This window comes from Hevea brasiliensis, chromosome 12 (assembly GCF_030052815.1).
Source record: "Hevea brasiliensis isolate MT/VB/25A 57/8 chromosome 12, ASM3005281v1, whole genome shotgun sequence".
NCBI classification, from domain to species: Eukaryota; Viridiplantae; Streptophyta; class Magnoliopsida; order Malpighiales; family Euphorbiaceae; genus Hevea; species Hevea brasiliensis.
This window is the reverse complement of record NC_079504.1, coordinates 24,878,945-24,900,596: the sequence shown is the minus strand read 5'-3', so window position 1 is coordinate 24,900,596 and position 21,652 is coordinate 24,878,945. Positions and strand designations below refer to the sequence as shown.

Sequence of the window (21,652 nt, the reverse complement as noted above, 5' to 3'; positions counted from 1 at the left end):
AGCCCTAAAAATAAACGAAAAATTTGTATTTTAAGACTTTTATTTTTTTTTTTCGTATTTTTTTTATTTTGGGTGGCATTTGCGAAATGGAATGAGAACTAGAAATTTCCCATTGCTAGCGTTCCCACCTTACCATTACCGTAAGCAAGAGAAAATAGAAAGAGACGTTTCAAACAAATTGAATGCCCAGATCACATGGAAGAAGACCTGCCTGCTCTGATACGCCCTCCCTCACATTGTTATTCTCAATAGGCCATTAGGGTGTTTCGTAGTTTTAGTTTCAATCTTTTCCCCTTTATTTTCCTTTTGGTTTCTCTCTCTCTCTCTCTCTCTCTCTCTCCCTATTAGACCCGTTTTGCTTTTAAGTCTCTTTATCTACTTACAGTTTTTTTTTTTGGATTTTTTTTGCACTTTTTGGGTGATTTTAAGAGGGAAGAGAGAGAGAAACAGAGAGGCGTATAGAGATGGAGGAGAGTGTTCTGTGTCAGTGGACGGTGTTCAGATCTCTGCTTGCTATTATTCAGTGGTGGGGATTCAATGTTACTGTGATTATCATGAACAAGTGGATCTTTCAGGTTTGTTTTCTGCTTCTTTGATTGTTGAATAAAAATTCAATTTTTCTTTCATTTCTATGGATTTTGCATGATGGGCTGGGTTTATTTTTCTGCTGCTATTTTCTTTTTCTTTTTTTTTTTTTAAGATTTTGTTCAAGGACTAGCTTAATTTTGTTACGGTGATGAATATTTATTGATTTCGTTTGATGGGTATGCTGAATTATGCAGTAATCCGGTCTTTATAAGGCTCTGGTTTGGTGGGTTACTTTAATTTTAATGTTCATTTTCTGGTCTGCATTGATGCTTGAATCTGGAATTTGTTTTCTATGCTCTGGTTATTCTGAATTTTGAGTTTTTAATTAATGCACTTGTGTTGATTTTCTGAAGAAATTTATCTCATTCGCTTATATTTTTAGTTTGGACGTTTGCATTTGCTTGGTTCTACTTAGATTCGAAGAAGTTCAATTTTAAGGGTTATATTTAATTTTCCATATCTTTAGCTATTTACAAAATTTAATTAAGGATTCCAATGGCCATCTGCGTATCCACTGAGTTATTGCAGATGGATATAAATATTTGGCATACAGGCTTGACATATTGGAACATAAGCAGACAAAGTGCTAGATGTGGTGGTTACAGTTACAGTTGAGCTGGTCATCAGGTTGCCTATCTCTTTATTTTCAATTATTTTGGTGCTCGAAAGCTTTTTGCATCTTTGGCAAGCTGTTGCTTCTGGCAGGAGAATTTTGCATCATTATATGGAGAAAATGACTGACAGCTAGGCTGTCATTTCCGTTTGCACCTTTTCATGATTGGCTGCAAAGCAGTGCTTCAATCTATTTAGCCAACAAAGAACAGATCTAGGTGGTGTATGTTTCATAGGAACGTGTACAGTGCTAAGAATTTGGTTAACAGTGTTTCATGGAAGATTATAATATTTGCTGCCTATCTATGTAAAATGAATTCATCTGGGTGGTGTATGTTGACAATAGGGAGAAAGAGTGAAATCCAGTTTTGTTATTTTTCTTATTGGCTTTATTTTACCCTTTGGGGTAGCTTGTCAGTTGGTGGGAGAGGAGTAGGTTGTGACATTAAAACAGAAGGGTAATCATTATTTTAGATGGCTATATCCATAACCTAGATACCTTGTTTGCTTCTGTTGCTTTTGTTTGTTTTATGGATCGGGAAGATGCACGTTGATAGCTTGGATGCTTTCAAGATCTTGTCTTCTTTATTTTTATTTGAGATTCCGCACTGCCAAATTAGTTATGAAATGCTAGATGTGGACTGGGCTTGTGTTGGCATGATAATGGGTTTTAAAATGTTAACTGTGGAGTTGTAAAATGACATCAATCTTAGTTTGGTATTATTGCCTTGCTGGATATATCATACTTGATGTTTTATTTTTATTTCTTTCTTCTTTTGGTGTGAATTTCATTGTTTTCTTATTTGGTCCTTGGCTAGTTCCTTTTTGCTGCCAAGGAACTATCTGGTTAACCTTTGACCAATCAATTAGTTTTTTTGGTTAGAAAGTGACTGTTGACTAGGATTTGGGTCACTAATATTATGTCCTACTGTTGTTGGAGTGAAGAGTTTTTGTTAACTTGTTGACTAGTTTGCTTGAAAGTTTTATATTCTTGAGAACAAGCTTGCTTGATGTTTATGGTCATTATTGGAGCTCTATAAATTTGATATGGTTTATTTGTACAGAAATTGGATTTCAAGTTTCCACTCTCAGTATCTTGTGTTCACTTCATATGCTCATCCATTGGAGCTTATGTTGTAATCAAGGTGTTGAAGCTTAAACCACTAATAGTGGTTGACCCTGAAGATCGCTGGCGAAGGATATTTCCTATGTCATTTGTATTCTGTATCAACATAGTTTTGGGGAATGTAAGCTTACGTTACATTCCAGTTTCATTTATGCAAACAATCAAGTCATTTACTCCTGCAACCACAGGTCAGCCTCAGAAATCATCAACATAAGCTATTATATTAGTTTCCTGCTTTCTACTGCATCATTGTTGTCATATCAACCTCTATGGATTGTGTCAGTTGTTTTGCAGTGGTTGGTCTGGAGAAAATACTTTGATTGGAGAATTTGGGCTTCTTTAGTACCTATTGTTGGAGGAATACTCCTTACTTCTGTTACTGAGCTTAGTTTTAACATGTTTGGATTTTGTGCTGCCTTATTTGGATGTTTGGCCACTTCGACGAAGACAATCCTTGCAGAATCTCTGCTGCATGGATACAAATTTGACAGGTAGTTTCATTGTCGTTATTAGGATATCAATTAGCTTCTCCTACTAGTTCTTTGGTTTTAGCTTCAATTATTTCATTTGTTCTTTACCTATTTTCTTGGTAACCCTCTGATTGGGACTCTTTCATCTGGCTTGGTTCAGATTTTTTTTTTATTTATTTTTTAAAATATTTTGATTCATCATTAGAGTTTAACTAGTCTTTTGAATCTTTGATATGCACCTTGAGCGATTTGTGATGTTTCAAAGTCATATTAAAGTTTAACCCTCCTGGATCTATATTGCTAGAAGGTAAACGTCAGTATCTGCATTTGCATTTGATTTGTAGTATCAGAATCATTATACGAGATTCTGATTGTGAATATATGAAATATATCAACACAAAGTCACCAATCCCTGAATGAAATGTCATTTACCAGAAATAGTTTATACTGTGTTCGCTTATTGTTAAACTACTCAAAATCATGATAGAACCTTTTTCTTTTTGTGGAGTTGCTTTGGACAATTTTAAGCATGAACAAGGAATTGATATTTGAATTTGCAGAGAAGTCGTCGGATTGGAAGATAGAATTGAAGTCTCTGAAACCTAATAAATTAGATTTGGGTGCTTTGCTAGCAAGCTTGGGAAAACATTCTGTGAGATAACATTGATAGGCCTCATGATTGTCTTTGTTGAAGCTTATCATATATCGTCAATGAAGTAAAGATTAAAATTTTGAAAACTGTAATTATGCCTTTCTTTTTTTTTTTTTTTTTGCCCCTTGAGGGGGGGGTTCTAGGATGCATTTATTGAACTTGTTGGCCAGATTTCTTTCCAAATGAACCAATATGATTTCTTTTTCTTTTCATTAATTTTTTGGTTGCACTTTTTAGCATTAACACGGTGTACTACATGGCGCCTTTCGCAACCATGATCCTGGGAGTACCAGCAATACTACTTGAAGGTAATGGGGTTGTAGATTGGTTTTACACTCACCAATCTGTCTGGTCTTCCCTTGTCATCATTTTCAGCTCTGGGGTGGTGGCTTTCTGTCTTAACTTCTCCATCTTTTACGTGATTCATTCCACAACTGCAGTTACATTCAATGTTGCTGGAAACCTTAAGGTAAGACCAATTAAGAAAAATTGTATGTCTATGGGCAATTCTATTCTTTCATGAGCATTGTCAAGATTTAAACGTACTCATTGCATCAAATAGCTTTTAAATTTTTAACGTGGCCCTATGAATGCCCTTACATGTCATTTGAAGTTCTTTATTTATAAGTTTTTTCAACATCGACTCCTAGATGGTGCATCTATTCCTGGGTTGTATGCAAATTTCTCTTGCTTTATGTGTACTAACAATTGTTTTGCCTCTTCCATGCTGCTGTTTCTTCGGCTAAAACATGTCTACTTGCGTAGATCTGCATGTTATAACATGAACCAATTATGTTATTGTCAATTCATTTCATAGTTGTGTGTTGATTGATTCTATACAGGTCGCAGTTGCTGTCATGGTTTCATGGTTAATTTTCCGCAACCCAATTTCAGCTTTGAACGCAGTTGGATGTGGTATTACACTCCTGGGATGTACATTCTACGGGTACGTGAGGCACATGCTCTCTCAACAGCCACCACCTCCAGGAACACCACGAACACCCCGAACTCCAAGGAATCGAATGGAATTGCTTCCCCTTGTAAATGATAAATTAGATGATAAAGTCTAAAAACTAGGTCGTGTATGAGGTTCGTAGCAGTTGGCACAGGCGTAATACAAATACAAGGGGGAAAATGGAAAAACACAACTTAACTTTGTTTTTCCAAAAAAAAAAAAAAAACTTCACTTTGTTGTGTGTACATCCAGCATAATTTTTTAATATAAGTTACTTTTCTTGATCAGAAATAAAAATTATTTGGCTCAATTGCAATTATCCCTACTCCCCATAGCCTGCAAGGCTTTCGTGATTCAAGGTTGCACGTTTATGATCACAACTCTTCCGAAGTTGCACATTACTGCAGCTTCCAAACCAAAAGAAGCATGCTTTGATGAACCATCTTTTTTTTTGTTCAAAATAACATCTTCCTTGCCAAAATTTTGCTAATTGACAACAACTCTGGAAGTAAGTTGCACCATCAACCAATGATTTGTGTTGAGGTTTACTAATCACATTGGCTTCTTTTTCACAACCCAAAATGGAAAATGCCGAAGAAACGTTCTTGATGCTAGATGAACTAAAGTAAGAATGCATACCTTTACATATAATGTTTAGTTACTGTTGGTTATGAAGCTTAGAGGAGAGAGATTCTCATGATATTTCATTGGTACAAAGGACGATCTCGTTAGCACTTAGTAGTTTACATTTTACAAATAGTGAGACTAGGATCTAACGACAACCCATTTATCTAACTTAAGTTATTAACTTTGAACTAAGCCAAAAGCCAGAAGTTCTTCTTCCATCTGGTGCTTATAAGGTAGCCACCCACACTTTTGCTTTGCTTGTTCACTCCAATGGTCAGGCAATCGACATTATTGATACACTGCTCCACAAACTCCTCACTGCTGCTGGTCCCACAGAGGCTGCCAAAAAATCAAAAAGAAAAAACTAACTATTAGTGTTAGAGCTGTGAAAGATTAAAAGGGTGGCCAATACATTAATGGGATGCCTAGATTTGGAGATTCGGACCCACCAATTGATAAGGGGTGAGGGTTTTTTCTGACCCACTACCAGGACAGACACATCTAGCTTCTTCACTTGGTTTATCACTGTGGCCAGCCTAGGCCCTTGGATTACTAGTGCTTCCACTTCCACCTGAATAATAAAACCATTAGAATCATCAATTGAAGTGACAAATCTTTGACATATTATTGAGAGACAGACAAGATATAAAGTAGCTGAAAATCTCCCATCACCCGTGCCAATCTATAGCAGAAGTAAAAAATGAAGAGACAAACTGACGGGGTGCTGAAATTGTTCCCCTTACTCCCTCATTGCAGAACAGAAATGAATTATAAAAACGTTAAAAGAAAAAGAAAAAGTTGACCAAGAATGAAAATAACCTCACGTAAAAAGAAATGGTTAAAAAGGAAAAATAAAATCCAAGAGAGTAAAAATTCCCTCTCGCAGAAAGCACTCACTAGTGACAGGGAAAGAGGAAAACTGAGAAGACCAAGCAAGATCTAGCAAACACTTCAGTAAGAAAACACTGTCAGAGACATGGGATCACTGCTAGTGCACAAGAGGGGTCAAGATCCATCTGTGCTAGCTCTCTGTTTCTTGATCTACAGAACCCATGACTCGAAATAGAAAGGGTATGAAAAAAATAAAGAAAGTCATGAACTTCAGGAGCAAATAAATAAGGCTTATTATTAATACCTGAGGTTTAGAAGCCTTGCAAAGAGAACCAAGAGAACTTGCAAGATAAGGAGAAGAAGAATCAGACCCAGGAGGAACAATGTGAAGCAGAGTGAGCAAGTCACCCTTGTTAGCCGCGTGAGTAAGTGCCCACATCATTGCATGCTTGGAATGAGAGGTGTGATCCACAACTACCATCACTCTCTTTCTCATACCCAACCCACCATTTTCAGCACCATACATGTTAAGCCTCTCCATCTGATTAAAACTCCTCTCACAACCTTCAGCAGCAGTGCTATACTTGTTATTACAACCCCACCTCCTGGATGTTGTTCTCCAAGCTTCTCTGCCACTTAGCTGCCTTAAGAATGAGCCTGAGCTTGTCATTTTCTTTCACTATCTGTTTTTTATAGAGAGAGCAGCCAGTAATAGTACAATAGCAGAAATGAACAAGTATAGAAAGCTATTACTCTAGAAAGAGAGAGGGAGGGGGTTGCAAGGGCAAGAAGGAGTTATGCCCTGTGTGTTGGTTTTAATATACAGATAAAAAGGAGCCTTGATTAGAAAAAAAAAAAAAAAAAAAAAAATATATATATATATATATATATATATATATATAATTAAACGATGAAAATGTGAGAGGGACAAGTGAAGTGGGCATAGGGGTTGAGGGATAGAGTTGATGTAAAGCTATGATTTTTATCTCTTGTGCAGGTTAAAGTCACGGGAATCCCTGGCTAAGTGTGGCTTTATATTGCAGAGAGAGAGAGAGAAAGCAACTTCTGGTCAGTATATGAATTGTGATGATGAAAGAAAGGATTCTTTGTACTACAAAAATGTCAGGCTTTTATACGGTGCTTAAAATCCTTCTTCAATATTATACATCATCTACAGAGATAATGTTAAAATTTATGTGTCTGACTTGACTTTGTATGTCAGGCTGTAAATAGTTTGATTGAGTTGTGTTCTGAAACTGAGTTCTCTGTGAATAAAACTGAACTGAATTCAATTATGAAAAAATTGAATGGAAAAATAACAAAAGAAGAATTGATTTAGTTTGGTTTATGGGTTTTAACCAAAATTAAAAAATGTTAGCTGAACTCAATTTATAAAAGATTTTGAGTTTGAGTAAAAGAAACTTATAAATCTTAGGTTCTTGTGTTGCGTTTTATTAATGCCAAATGATACTTGATAAATGGGGTTTGAGTAGACATTTTTCAGGTGACAGCCATCTATATTGCTCATCCATTAATGGCCATTTTATAAGTTTCTAATAATGGGCACAATAACAGTTTGAGCTGCTATCTCAGAAAAATGTGCAAATTTTGGTAACTTGATCTTCTTTTGTCCTATCAAGATCAATGCTCTTGACTATTACAGCACATTTGATGGACAGCACAAGCAACTAGTATTTTTATTTTAGATCAGTAATTTTTAAAGTTTGTAGAATTATAAATCTAGGTTTAAGATTTAGGGTAAGTTTCAAAATTAAAAAAAAAAAACCCAATCCTTCAAATTAAATTAAATTGCATAGATATAGCAAACAAGCATCAAAATAATTGCACTGTGACATACTTGAATGCTTCAATTACTTCCACTTTTCCTAAAAATTTGAAACACCAATTTGAAGCATTGGCTCAAAAGCAATACAGCAAACTTCACAGAGGTAAATATATTTATGTATAAAAAATTAAATTGGAAAAAGCAAAGCCATTTTAGTATAGTAGCCAAAAAGTACTGTTATTGGTTGCTTTGCTTCTTCACAAATCACAAGACAGAGAGAGCAGTGGCAGTGCAGAGCACAGCAGAGGTGGTGGTGGTGGTCACCACAGAACAGTCCCATTGGCTAATATCATTTATTTTCTTTTTAAAAGAAAAATATTTGGGGAAAAAGGAATAGTAAATGGAAATAAAAATTAATTGGAATTACCAAAATGAAAGGAAATGTCAGAAATTGGGTCCATCGTGAATTGAGCTTTTCTGGTTAACTGTGTCAGAAGGTCGTACTTCAAAATTATTGCACCCGCCTTACTCGCTGATTCTACCCGCTTCTCCTTAATTTACCAATATACCCTTCACTTATCAATGATAATATTTTAATGTTATTCATTATATTAAAATCTTTTAATTTTTAATAATTTAATTATACTTCTTTTAAAATTATATAAAAATGATAATTAAATTGTTTAAAATTTAAAATTTTAGATATAATAAATAATTAATATAAAGGTCTTAGATCTATTTAATTTATAAATCTTTAATTTTTCATTTGAGCTGTATTAATTATTATTTATGCATAGTTATTTTTTTTTATAATTAATTTTGATTAAAATTTAAAATTTTATAATTTTAAAAATAATTTTGGTATTAAATTAAAATTAATTGATATTATTTTATATTTTTGATGGCAATTAATAGTATTTTAAAATTTATTTCTCTAACATCACGATTCAGTAAGTCTTCACTTCTCTGATCTCTCTTTCTCTATATAAAAAATCGATACATTTAACATAAATTCGATATAATTTAAAATTTTCCCAAAAGAAATTTATTTGTGTTGAATGGGGAAGACCAATAGAAAAGGAAATGAGACAGATATTCATACCATAATACAGACGAATTAGCATTCAGCATCAACTTTCTTTGCGTCTCGTGAATTGTTGAATTCTTTAGTAATTTTTATGTAATCTAATTCAATTATGTAATTGGCGGGTGGCTAACATAACATCCCTCAATTCTTTTATTTTATAGATACATACTTTGTTAGGACATTTCATTTTCGCATTCTGAAAATTCTTAAGCAGAAGAGTGAGTTAGCTACATTGAGCCCTTTTTATACAATTGGATTGGAGTGGGACTCGGAAATTGAAATCTCATAGACCCACTCTGACTCTTACTCCTTTCTGCAAATCACACTACAAGAAACTAACCCTCCATCCCTACAAGCTACTGCAGCTGCATTCAGCCAATGACTACAATGTAGTTAACAAAGAGGTTATTGTGTGTACTCTATTAGTTTTCTTTCATGATAGAATCATATCCTTCTATCTAATATTGATGTCTGATGACTGGGATCAAATCATCCCTGTGTATTTTAGATTGACCCAACAATGAAATTTCTTCAGGAGATAGCACTAGGGAGCCAGTACACAAGTTATTTCCAGCAGCTCGTCCCCAGCAAAAGAATGTTGAATATCAATTAACAGCAATTTATATTTCCCAAAAAAGTTTTAAGTTAATGAGGTTGCATGTTACAGTAAATCTAGCACTGCTAGTAACTTAGTCTATTGCCACATCCTTACCTCCATCTTTTATTGTTGCTGTTGCCTTGAGATAAACGAGAAGTTTCTGATCTTGATATGTGTTCCACAAAAGAAAGAAGTTCGTAGAATGCATCATATTTCATCGACATACATGCTTGTGAACGAACTACAGACTGGATTAAATTGATAAGATGCAACTTCAGCTAGCTGCATGCATACAACCAAGGAAAAACTTAGAATTGTCATGTGAATTTAGATGTGCCATAAAAATTTCGCAAGGTCAATGGCCCATTTGGAACTGCTTCCAAAACTGTTTATAAATAATGCATCCTTTCAGATGCTCTTTCCAAATTAAAAGCAGTTAGAAATGGCTTTTGAGCTGTTTGAGATTTTGTCCAAATTGCTTTTGATAAAAATATTTTAACTGATGCTATTTTCAACAATTACAACAACAAAATCCAAAGAGAAATTGATGCTTCTTTTAAAACTGAAACTTTTATGCTCCAAAATGTCATTCTATAGGAGTAATAACAGCTATGTAATTCTTGACCCCCATCTATAGACATACTAAGAAATAGATGTATATTCATGCAACTTGTTACTAAGTGATCCACATTGACCATTTAAGTTGGCGTATAGATGATGTATCAAGTGTAAGCATGAGTAGAAGTTAGAAAAAAGAGGATGATTGTTGCACCTATTTAGCAATAACCCATTCTCTGGTAGGACTGTCATACCTTATCCATCTGTAAAGCATAACATGATCCCGTAGTATACTTAATGAATTACCGACTTCGTCTACCGATAACTCATTAAATACACTACAAGTGATTTTAAAACAATTTTCTTATTTTTTGAAAGTGGTGAGCATTTCTAGCAGGCATTAAAAACATTTAATTGAAGTTTAAAAGTTATGTAAAATTTTTATCTATTTTTATTTTTTCACAAATTTTGAAAAAATTTCGGCAGAGTGCCGACTGTAATTGAGAAAAACTCCGTCTACCTATAACTCATTAAATACACTACAAGTGATTTTAAAACAATTTTCTTACTTTTTGAAAGTGGTGAGCATTTCTAGCAGGCATTAAAAACATTTAATTGAAGTTTAAAAGTTATGTAAAATTTTTGTTTATTTTTATTTGTCCGCAAATTTTGAAAAAATTTCTGCAGAATGCAGGCTGTAATCGTGAAAAACAAAAAATTTTCACTTGTAGAAAACACTTCCAATTTATGCACTTCACTAAAATCAACCACTATCATAACTCAATTCATCACAATTTTTTCTAAACTCCACAATTCAAGTCAATTTTCAACTCAAATATCTTCAAAAATAATGCTAAATAATTTCATTCACATTCCATTAAAGAAAAAAAATTAATTTACATTAATCAGTATAAATTTGCAGCAGAAAATCTAAAAATAATATTATTACAATTTCTGTACAAATTGCTCAAGACCAATTTACAATGTAAATACAGTCATTTACATCAAAATAAAGATATACAATAAGGGTATAATGTAATACTCGACAAAAGATCTAAAGGTAGTACTATGATTCTCAGCAGCTCACTCAGCTGCTTTACTAGTCTCTCTACCTGCGACAGTAATAAAAAGCCATCGTTGAGTACAATGACTCAGTAGTATACAACATACTAAAAATACTCATTTGTGCATAATTAAATCACAAATATTCAATTATAATGATGAAGTCAGTAAATAGATGCAAAACACAATTTTAAATTTTAATCAAAGCATTTTCGTTTCATAAGTTACAAAACAAAACTTTATAAAAACACACAGTCATATCATGCTATCAATATAGTGTTCATCTCAATAGCCAGAAACTTATGAGGCATACCAAGGCTAGCTAGCTCAAACTATGGGTATCCATTCAAATTTTTTTTTCTACTAGCACACACCTCAACACTTCAGTCAGAGAGGGAATTCAAAACTATTTCCTCTCACTAGTCATGCTATTGAGGCATTCAAATATATGGTCATGACACTGTGGTTTCAAAACTATCTTAACAATTTTATAAACATTTATTTGCAATTCATCACATATAACTAAATTTTTCAACAATTTAGGTCAAAAGCATATTGTTCCATTAAATCAAAATTTTCCAATACAAATAAGTAACAATTTATTCATTCAAACAATTTGCCAAAGAAAATTTACAGAAAAATTCTATGTTGTGCACAAATCTCGTGCGAGTCGCCTCGAGACTTTGACTCGATGTTTTCTTTCCTTTCTCCATACTTTTTTCAACTGAAACACACAATTTGCAGTATTTTAGTATTACAACTTATAATAAATTCAACAATAAATTTACATCTACTTGTTTCTAGTCATAATATGCTTAAATTAACGTTCTTTAAAATTTGTATTTCGGGGTTACTATTCATATTAAAATGTTGACTTTCTTATACTTAATAGGTATGAGAATTTCAGTTATACCCATATACCACATTTTGAGTGCCTAATTTGTTGGTTTTGGTTGTCCCTTAAATTTCTAGGTCTCCTAAGATCATTTTAAAATTTTCAGTTTTTGTGCCTTGTTTTGCACTATTCTATTGGTCAAGTTGCTGTGGGAAATTGGCTAAGTGTTATACATCAAAGTTGTTTCTTATTGTCTTATCTTTAATTTCCTTTTTAAATCACTCCATTTGGAGTTTTGAAGCCCAAGATATAGCCATTTGAATCAGGTTGGTCGGATTGGTGTTATACAGAATTTCTAGACTTGTTTAGGTTCTGATAGTTTTGGACAACTAAATTTGGGTGGCAAAATGACTAGGTTATGGACAGAATTTGGGTTGGTATTCTTCATAAAAGTTGTAGTGTTATGTCATACCTTTCCAATGCCACAAAAATCAGGTCATTTTGACTTGTATAGCCCAAGTTATGGCCATTTGGTCATTTTGGTACAGTGGCATTGCATATTACACAGATTTGACCTAATTATTTATTATGTTAATGTCATTTTTTGAGCATGGTTTCTAAATGAAAATGTGTTATTATGTGTCTATTTTCATTCCCAATTACCCTCACACCAATTAGGTTGATAAATTTTCAGTTTTGGTCCCTCAAAGGGACCTAAGTCAAACTACCAGATTAGGAACCCTAACCAATCCGAATTGCATTAAGTTTCTACCAATTCAAACACATCAAAATTGGTCCCAAGTGACCATTTCTAACCTTAATTAAGGTCATTTGTATCACTTGACCAATTCGTCCAATTTTTCTCTCAATTTCTACACTTAAGAAGCTTAATTTACACAATTTCTTCAATTAATGAAATTAAAGCGTATAACTTATTTCTACATACTTAATTAAGACTAATTACATGTTTAATTTACATAAACAATATCAAAATCCTAAGGGACTAGGCTGGCCGAATTTTATGTAAGTGTAGATATAAATGAATTTGTTTCCTTTTTCTTCAATTTCCAAATTATTTTAACTATATCAACATGAATTGAAATAGAAATTTAAGAGAATATTCACTAACATTTACTTTGAATTCTCAATCTTCAAATCTCTCCACTATCCTTCCCAATCCCTTCTTAAATCTTCTTGTCTACTTGTAATAATAAGGTTTTAGTGGAGAATTTGGGGAATTTATGGCTAATTTGGGGGTTTATGGCTAATTGGGGAGTTTCGAGAGCTTGAAAATTAAGCTTTCATGGAGGAAAATTAGAAAGAGAAAGTGAGGAGAGGGTGGACGGCAAGGAAATGAAAAAGGATACCCATTTTTTTTCTTTTATTTTGTTATTTATCTCATTTTTGACTTGGTCAAAATTTTAAATAATTAAAAATTATTATGATGTCATGATGATAAAAGTGGAGTGATGTCATTATTCTTTTTTCTTTTTTTAAAATTTTTCCATAGTTCTTTAATTTAATTTTCTATTATGAAATTTTCATTTCTCCGATTTTATTGGATAGTTGGGTTAGGAGTCACCTGTAGGGGTGAATTGATCAATTTACCTCTCACTGGTTGACCCGATTTGCAAGTAATTCAATATTTCTTTCGGATCTCTGACCTAATTATTTGACCTACTTATTAGCTCTTTTATGTAATTTTCTCTTTTCCACTAGGTTCGCAATAGTCATTAGGATCTTAGCGTCACATTTTTTGGTTCAAAAGTAGGGTTAGGACTGACCTCACAGTCATTTCTTGATAAGGTAACCCATCGCTGTGACCCCCGGCTCATTTAACCTTTTATGTTCTGTTTTTCTTATTTATACTCACTATTTATTTTCATTCAGGGTTTTTTTAATTGTCTTAAATGTGGTTCTAATCTCCTTAATTGTCCAGACCGACATCGGTAACCGGAACAGTAAAATATACCAGGTTATGCATATAGAGTATTACAAGGACATCCCTACACCCAGCCAGCCCAACGTGTAAGGTCTTAGCATTAATATTTTCTCCTCGTGAACTATTAACTTTCATCTTGTGAGTGGTGGACAGCATCTCCCAGGTCATATCCACGGTGCTTTTGTTGCCCATTTTTAACCCTGCAGCAGCAATTTGTTTGGCATATAAGCAAAATCCATGCTGCTGAATTGTTGATGCCAGCTGCAGCTGCTTGTTACACCACTTGAATGCATCTAATTCATCAGAAAAAAACCATTGGCAATTGCAAATAATCTTACAAAAATATACTGACATGGACTGAATATGCAGAGGACCAATTGACATGTCTGCAATAGTTAAGCTTCTGAAATCACATTGCTCATCCCACAACCAAGTTTCAAGATTCCAGAAGAATATTTGTGTTCTGCAGCAACTAGATGTCTACAGCTAGACTTATCCATCAGCTGATGTTCTCGTGATGGATTCTATAAGATCATTTTGAGAATCTTCCACCTCTTCATGAGATGACACTAGAATCACATCGCAAGTACCTCCTACCACGTCAGAATCTTTATGCAATTTGGGCATAGCTTTAATCAAAATTGTCAGCATCATTGGGCAATATGTTTTATCTGAATTCATTACTCACTGAAGCTTCTTCTAAAATTTCTGCCTGGCCACTTAGGCGCAAGATACCTTACCAAATAATAGTTTTGTTCCATCATTATTTTCAGTCCCAAGAACATATGATAATTCTGGCACATATGATAAATCAACTGGTATGCACTTGTATTTTACATTTAAGTGAACTACCGTTTCTGAACATAGATAATGGCTTTCTTCCAGTTTCTCTGACTCGGAACAAAGTTGCAGGTCAGTTGATGAGCATCGGCCTTTTTGCATGGTTGGATGACAGGAGGAAAATTCGTCATCATTTTCAAGGAAAAATTCAATGCCAATATCCTTGTCAGGACTTCTTGGCACTCTGTCATTACCTTCAGAATCAGAAGTTCTCTTGCTGCTTCTCCGAAAGAATGGAACTGGGGTGTTTGAAGAATCGAATCATGATCAAAGCAATTCTTGCTTAACATTGCTTTCTTCTTGGCTTCTATACTGTCTATTTCATAAATATGCTTCTCGAAATAGTTCTGCATATCTTTATCATCAAATTTATCTTCAATGACCTCGGTGAAGACACCACTTTCTTCCATCATGCATAATAAAATTGTGATCTCCTTCTCAACTAGTTCAGAGAGCCAAGAAGGGAAATCCCAAGGGATCATCTTTGGCAATATCTGATACCTGTCTTCAAGACTAAATGGAATCAGGCTGAAAAGTCTCCTTACTTCATTACCTGTGCAGTAACAGAAAAAGATTTTGGTAAGTCCTTCTCTTGCTCTGATACAAGATCCAGGGTTGAACAAGCTATTTATGCATGTAAATTGCGTGCTTCAATTTATAGTTCCTTTGATTTGCACCTTTCTAAGGAGAGACTCTAGACGCACATATCAAAACCTCAGAATTAATTAAAAAATGCATTCTTCACAAAATTTATGAATTTATACATAAGAAAAGGTTAATTTCGGTTGGAAGTTGCGATAAACACATTCCCAACAATGCTGCATAATGGGAAGGAAATAGATTCATTTCTCCATGGTTTCTACAATTTCCTAAACTATTAGGTAGTAGAAAACAAATGATTCATAATGGGATGGAAATAGATTCATTTCTCCATGGTTTTTAGTTTCTATACTTTCCTAAACTAATAGGAAATAGAAATTTAATCACCGACTCCTTGAAGTAAAGTTTCCAATTTAAATAAGCTTACTCTGCTTAAGACAACTTGCTCCCATTTGCTGTTTCCTCAACTGTATTCTGCATATTAGAAAGAGAATTTCTTGACAATTAGTGCTTGACTGAGTGAATTTGCAACCAAAGCGCATCCATAAGTGCAGTCCTCATCAAGATTTTCAACTTCCCAACTAAACAAAAAGATTGCCTTTTGCTCAATAATATTTACATGGCCGTAAACTAAGCCGTAAAACTTTCAACAGCAATGGGCAACGCTGATAGTGTTCTTTTTTTTTTTCTTTTTAATCCTTTATATAAGTTTTAGGTCACTATCACTGGAGCAATTTACTGAACTTCCTTTTAAGGTCCATGGATCCAAACAACATCAACAACGGTATATATATAACAAGCGCTTATAGCACATGGATAAGATGCAGGATTTAACCTTTTTCTTAATTGTTCACCCTGACACCAGAACTGTAGATGCATAATGATTTTCCTGACATCTCTCTGGCAAAATTCAATTAATTGCTTATTAGATGATATTGAACACTAACTTTCTCTGCAGATTGCAGGCTGCAGAGCAACCCTTGTGAATGATGAAAAAATTAATTTAAGGCAGTACAAAATCTAGTTATGAAAAATCAGAATGAACTAGAACCACATACCACGTACAGATCTAGCCTGTCCAAATTGTCAGGAAGAACGGGTTTCTCACCTAGTAAATTACCACAATGACAGTTAACAACAAGAAAAAAGACATGCCAAAACATACAAAATGTCAAGTGGCAACAAAGCAATTTTAAGTTTCAACCAGTAAACCCTCTTACTATTGCTGGTCAGTATCACAAGCCACTTTACTTTACCAGAAATTCGTTGTATTGCACTAATAAAACCACGATATTCAGAAAAGATAACATCCACATCCTCAAAGAAAATCAAGGGTTTAAGAATTTAAGTTGACCTTGACCATAGGCAACTGTACTGTCCTTGTAAACAAACTTATCAGATGCTTCAGTAGCTGCCTGAGAAATATCCTCATATGGAATGGGTAACACTTCAATCACTTTGCTGTCTATCTCTTGCACCATTTTACTGTTGGGAAGGGCTGCTGGGGTTTTACAATGTCGATGCTGGGAAATTTCTAAAGGACTTTCTTGTGATCTGCAGGAAATTCTCCATATATCATAGATTATTATATTCTAAATGCTTTTTCAGTTTATAAGCTCTATTGGTTACATAACCATGAGCAAGAAAACAAAAGATAAATTCATGCATTGCTGCTGAAAAAGTGAATGTAAATTAACAAACCATTTAAGGAGTTGTAAGTCTAAAGTGGATTGCGACACCCCAAATCTTTCCTTCACAGCAGCTCCATTTCGACACTCCGAAGTATTGGCCTGGGCTTACTAAATGGTGATACATTTAATTTTTTGTTGGCTATTATGAAAGTATTATAGCTCTAAAATAAAAAGATAAGTGCATAAACATAACAGTTAAAAGATGATCTGGGTGAAATTTATTGGGGACCAACAAGGTTGCAACCAGAAAACGCAAATGATGTACAAGAAAACTGTAAAACATAGTTGAAAAACAGTGATACAACATAAAATAATCACCACAAGAATATACTTGTTAGAGGAATATCTCACCAAGAAATATTCTCTCAAATATATTATAGAATATGTCAATAAATATATCCCATCATCTCCCTATAAATAGAATCAAGAGCCCACCGGAAACGGAACTTCGGCTTGCCCGAAGAAGAACCTGACCGTAAAACGAGAAACGAGTTAGAGAGAGAACTGGATGAATTAATTGTCACAATATTATAAATAACAACTATGGATCAGGATGTGAATTCACAGACATAAATCACCAGGCAAACACATAATGCAGTAATTAAGTATATTTATTGGTATCCCGACTGGTTCAGTAATTAAGAGAACATTCTTAAGGCTGGAGTCTTCACTATTGTTTTCTGAATCAGAATCATTTTAAGGAATTGGGATTTTTTGAGTGAGAATCAGAAAGGTAGGGTGCAAAGCAAAGGGAATGTGATCAAGAGAGAGAGAAATTATTGGAGGGAGGGGATTCTTTTTTCCCATCTCGAGAATTCAACTTTTTTTTTTTATTCTGTGTTTTAATAAAATTAATAATTTAATTAATTTATTAAAAAAAAAACACTCCATGTTCCATAAAATTAATTTTTTTTTATTTTCATATAAATTAGAAAAATATAATTAATATAAATAAAACAATAAATTTTACATAGTTTTTTTTCTAATATATATTGCTCTATTAAAATTAAGTAATTTATGTGATTAAATTATTTTTTAAATTAATAAATTTTTAAATTAAAACTATTTTTCAATCCATATTATTAGTCTATTTTTATTTATCATTTTTAAAATTATTTTATTCAAGATTATTTGTCACTTTAAAAATATTAAGGTGCATAAATTAATTTTTTTTAATTTTATATTTATTTTTACTAAATATAATAATTATTTTTATAATTTTTCATAATTCAACTTATCACCTCTTTCTTAATTAGATCATATAAATAATGATTAAATTAAATTATAGAAAATTTTATTATAATTTAAATAATTTAATTTTTTTAACTATTATCCAAAAGCTTTAAATGTCAGAAAAAAAACAGAGCTAATAAACTATTATTTAAAAAAAAAAAGTAATTTGTAATTTGAGATAAATAATGGGGGAGAGCTGTTTAATCTCTCCAATTACTCATTAATTCTTCTGTTAATTAAAGTTAGTTAAAAGATAAAGAAAAATTATAAACATTTACTAAATAATTGAAAATTTTAAAATTATATAAATTAAATAGTTGATTTGAAAAATAATTATTTTATATATAACAAAAATTTGAAACTAGGGACTGAATATTAAAATTGAAAAATTATTTGGATAATTAATTTTGTTAAAATATAAATAATAAATAATTTTTTAAAAATTAATTTTCAAAAATTATAAAATTATAAAGAGAAAATTAATATTTAATCTCTATATTTTAATAAAACTAACTACTTAATTCTTATATTTTAAAAATAAACTATTTATTCTATATATGTTACGACCCAACCTATGGGCCGGACCGGCACTAGGACCTGGGCCAGCCTAAAGCCCCCGATGCCCGTAGTAAGCCTAACTATTCATTAACCCAACTCTAAGGCCCATTTGGGTCTAATTTCAAGAAATCAACGGGACAGAATCTGGCCATAAAATGGACCTTTTAGCGGGGAGTTTCTGACTCACCCGTAAACACAATAAATACTCAATTGGGGAGCTCAGCTCAACCTCCATATACTCATATCATCATAAAAATAAATGGGAGCTCAGCTCCCTCATCTAGTCCATCAAATATGCATGTGATAACAAATTTACAGGTCCAAAATAATAATTTATATTACAGTCCCAATTCAAATAAATATTTCTAACACATGCGGAAATTCTAGAAGTTTATAGAATTACACAAACATGAATAGACGACCTGCGAGGGAGAAAAGCAGGTTAACCTCAAAAATATCCTCCTGTGATCTTGAAAAATATTGAATAGGAGTGAGCGTTCGACTCAGAGAGTAAAATATCAATTTTAACCATAATCTCTATAACTATCTAAAACTAATGCATCATGTAGAGTGAAATGCAACATCAGCAATAAATTCACATCATAACAGCAAAAAGGTAATTTAGAGCACTCACACACCCAGTAATATCAATCATAATATATGGGAGCTGATCCCCTATACAGCTATTTTAAATCCAACCTGTGCCAGCGAAGAACTCAGCTCGGACTTCCACTTAATAACCAAATCGGGGTCCCAACGAAGAACTCAAGCCGTGTATACCCCGAAGGACCGGGTCCCAGTGAAGATCTCAAGCCGTGTCTACCCGTCTTATCCATAGTCCACACCACATCACACGCACGCCAACGCACGCACACTGCTCCAAATTACCACAACAACATCCATAGCACTTTAACAGTTGTGAATGCAATATAAAACGTGCCTAGAGTTTAACTATATAGATATATACATATAAGTGATGCATGTGCATGCTTGAACATATAATAATATCGAAATTACAATTAAAATTAATATTTTACTCACAGACTTGACAGCGGTCACTATGGCGGCTGGGCGGAGGAAGAAGGCTTTTCCGGCTCACCTGACAATTACATTACAATTATTTAATACAATTGACTCAATACAAATCAAGAAAAGATCAAATATGTGCTAAGTCGTACCGAAAATCCGACAGAGTCTCCCCTATACCTAGGACCTACCCAACCTGAAAAAGGGTTCAAAACACACTTCTATATTCATAACCCATATATCCACAACTCAATCACAACACACAGCCCCTCCTGGGCCCATCAAATCAATCATCCATCACAATATGTAAAATTTCAATTTAGTCCTTATAATTGATTATTTTTGCAAAAACTGCACAAATAAGCTCTAAAAATTCTAAAACTTTGCTCCGCGGTTTTTAGCAATATTACTAGGCTAATGAATAAAGAATCATAATTTTCTGAGCTACCACGAATATTTTATGGATTTTTAATCCTATTTAAGCACTAGAAAATTACGAAAAAGCAAGGTTCGGGTTTACCTTTGCCGATTCTGACTACTGGGACGCGCTACGTCTAACAATGGCAGGGTAGCCAAAACCTCGATTCAATTCGGAGACTTTTTCCGATAGCCAATGCAGCCGAAATTCATGATCCGCATAACCGCCGAATTTCCGCGAATTAAAGATACCTACATGAAGGCCACACACACGGGGGTTAGTACATAAATTTTACGAAATTTTATAAGCTCATTAAATGCTCGGAAAAATACTACGAAGTTCCGTGGGACCCACCAAAAAACGGTGTCGGAAAATTTTGAAATTTATATCGCCGTGAAGCTCTCAATGAGTGGAGCGCTCTAGTACTCTAGGTTTTCTCGTGGGGTTCATGGTTTGGGAGAAATCTAGCCCAAAAGTCAAAATGGGCTAAAACTTCCCGGGTAAAAATTGGACAAGCCGCTCTATAGATTTCGGTGTTCTTGGTGTCTATGGAAAGCTCTCGACTAGTAGATGAATTTAGATACAAGACTCGGTCCGATTGGTGGCCGGATCGGCCGGAAAGGCGAAGCGGCGCGCTTAAGCGTCGCATCGCTTCGGGCGCCTTTTTTCGGCGTTCAAGGTGGCGGCCACCGGGCTGGGACGGGCGCTACCGGCCGGGTGGTGGGGTGGTAGGGCGCGCGCAAGGGAGGAGGGAGGAGAGAGAAAACGGGAGAGAAAGAGAGGAAGGAGGAAACGCGCGCGAGAGAAAAAGAGAAAAAGAAGAAGGAGTCGGTTCGATTCGATTGGTCCGATCCTGTCCGGTTCGATTCGACAGGTTCGATTCGGAATACAAAATTTTTAATTTTTACTCTGCCTTGGGACCGAAAACGAGGTCCAAAAATTTCGAAAAAAATTTCAGAAAACTCAAAAAAATTTGTAGACTCCAAATATATTTTTAGTTTTGCTACGTGGTCTTCAAATTAATTTTTTAAAAATCATCAAAGTTTTATATTTTAAGGAAATCAAACCCGATTTCGAAAATCCGAAAAATTTCAAATAATTTCCTAAAATTTAAATAAAATTAAAACATCAATATTTGCCTAAAAATAATAAATTTAAAAATTAAGGGTGTTACAATATATTTTACTTTTATTAAACTATTTAATACATCGGTCAAATATTTTGTTAGTTAATATCAATTAAATTACTTTTTAATTATTTTATTATAGTGAAACTAATTAGTTAATTTTTATATTTTAAAAAATATTATTATTTAATCATCTATTTTAGTAAAATTACTTAGTTATTCTTATATTTTAAAAAATATATTTTCATATAAAAATAAAAATTTTATTGTGTGGAGAAAAAATTTGAACTTACATTTTTTTAATTATTTAAGTATAATTTCATCAATTTTCTTTGTATCATTTTTATGTTTTATCTATTATAAATAAATTTTCTTAGATTAACTTAGAAATTTAAATCAAGTATTACTTATCAACTCCTGTTTTCCAACAG

General features: G+C 33.5%; 3 protein-coding genes across 4 annotated transcripts; 1 reads left to right on the top strand and 2 right to left on the bottom strand.

Moving 5' to 3' along the window:
* Positions 1 to 131: 131 nt before the first annotated feature.
* On the top strand, positions 132 to 4,713 carry LOC110640423 (UDP-galactose transporter 1). Of its 2 annotated transcripts, none has more exons than XM_058131321.1 (5): positions 132 to 575; positions 2,346 to 2,514; positions 2,610 to 2,817; positions 3,686 to 3,917; positions 4,291 to 4,713. In XM_058131321.1, the coding sequence occupies exons 1-5, from the start codon at positions 465 to 467 to the stop codon at positions 4,516 to 4,518; spliced, it is 948 nt and encodes a 315-aa protein (XP_057987304.1). In that variant the 5' UTR covers positions 132 to 464; the 3' UTR covers positions 4,519 to 4,713. The 2 variants fall into 2 exon arrangements, with proteins under 2 accessions (XP_057987304.1, XP_021647418.2); XM_021791726.2 differs by having other exon boundaries at positions 133 to 575; positions 2,265 to 2,514.
* A 311-nt stretch (positions 4,714 to 5,024) lies between these two features.
* LOC110640424 (uncharacterized) lies at positions 5,025 to 6,678 on the bottom strand. The gene is made up of 3 exons (XM_021791727.2): positions 6,166 to 6,678; positions 5,480 to 5,601; positions 5,025 to 5,369 (listed from the first exon to the last, which is right to left on the bottom strand). The coding sequence occupies exons 1-3, from the start codon at positions 6,529 to 6,531 to the stop codon at positions 5,219 to 5,221; spliced, it is 639 nt and encodes a 212-aa protein (XP_021647419.2). The 5' UTR covers positions 6,532 to 6,678; the 3' UTR covers positions 5,025 to 5,218.
* Positions 6,679 to 14,577: 7,899 nt separating this feature from the next.
* Positions 14,578 to 17,675, bottom strand: LOC110640399 (uncharacterized). Its single transcript, XM_021791693.2, has 7 exons — positions 17,212 to 17,675; positions 16,871 to 16,959; positions 16,524 to 16,723; positions 16,228 to 16,277; positions 16,005 to 16,069; positions 15,597 to 15,643; positions 14,578 to 15,122 (listed from the first exon to the last, which is right to left on the bottom strand). Exons 3-7 carry the CDS (start codon positions 16,648 to 16,650, stop codon positions 14,578 to 14,580), a joined length of 834 nt encoding a protein of 277 aa, XP_021647385.2. The 5' UTR covers positions 16,651 to 16,723; positions 16,871 to 16,959; positions 17,212 to 17,675.
* Positions 17,676 to 21,652: the final 3,977 nt, after the last annotated feature.

Coding starts and splice junctions, on each gene's coding strand:
- LOC110640423 (XM_021791726.2), top strand. CDS start 465: ATGGAGGAGAGTGTTCTGTGTCAGTGGACGGTGTTCAGATCTCTGCTT. Junction 576..2,264: donor TGAACAAGTGGATCTTTCAG/GTTTGTTTTCTG, acceptor TTATTTGTACAG/AAATTGGATTTCAAGTTTCC. Junction 3,918..4,290: donor ATGTTGCTGGAAACCTTAAG/GTAAGACCAATT, acceptor GATTCTATACAG/GTCGCAGTTGCTGTCATGGT.
- LOC110640424 (XM_021791727.2), bottom strand. CDS start 6,531: ATGACAAGCTCAGGCTCATTCTTAAGGCAGCTAAGTGGCAGAGAAGCT. Junction 5,602..6,165: donor GCAAGGCTTCTAAACCTCAG/GTATTAATAATA, acceptor TTTATTATTCAG/GTGGAAGTGGAAGCACTAGT. Junction 5,370..5,479: donor CCCTCACCCCTTATCAATTG/GTGGGTCCGAAT, acceptor ATTTTTTGGCAG/CCTCTGTGGGACCAGCAGCA.
- LOC110640399 (XM_021791693.2), bottom strand. CDS start 16,650: ATGGTGCAAGAGATAGACAGCAAAGTGATTGAAGTGTTACCCATTCCA. Junction 16,278..16,523: donor TACAGTTGCCTATGGTCAAG/GTCAACTTAAAT, acceptor GTAATTTACTAG/GTGAGAAACCCGTTCTTCCT. Junction 15,644..16,004: donor GGTGAACAATTAAGAAAAAG/GTTAAATCCTGC, acceptor TCTAATATGCAG/AATACAGTTGAGGAAACAGC.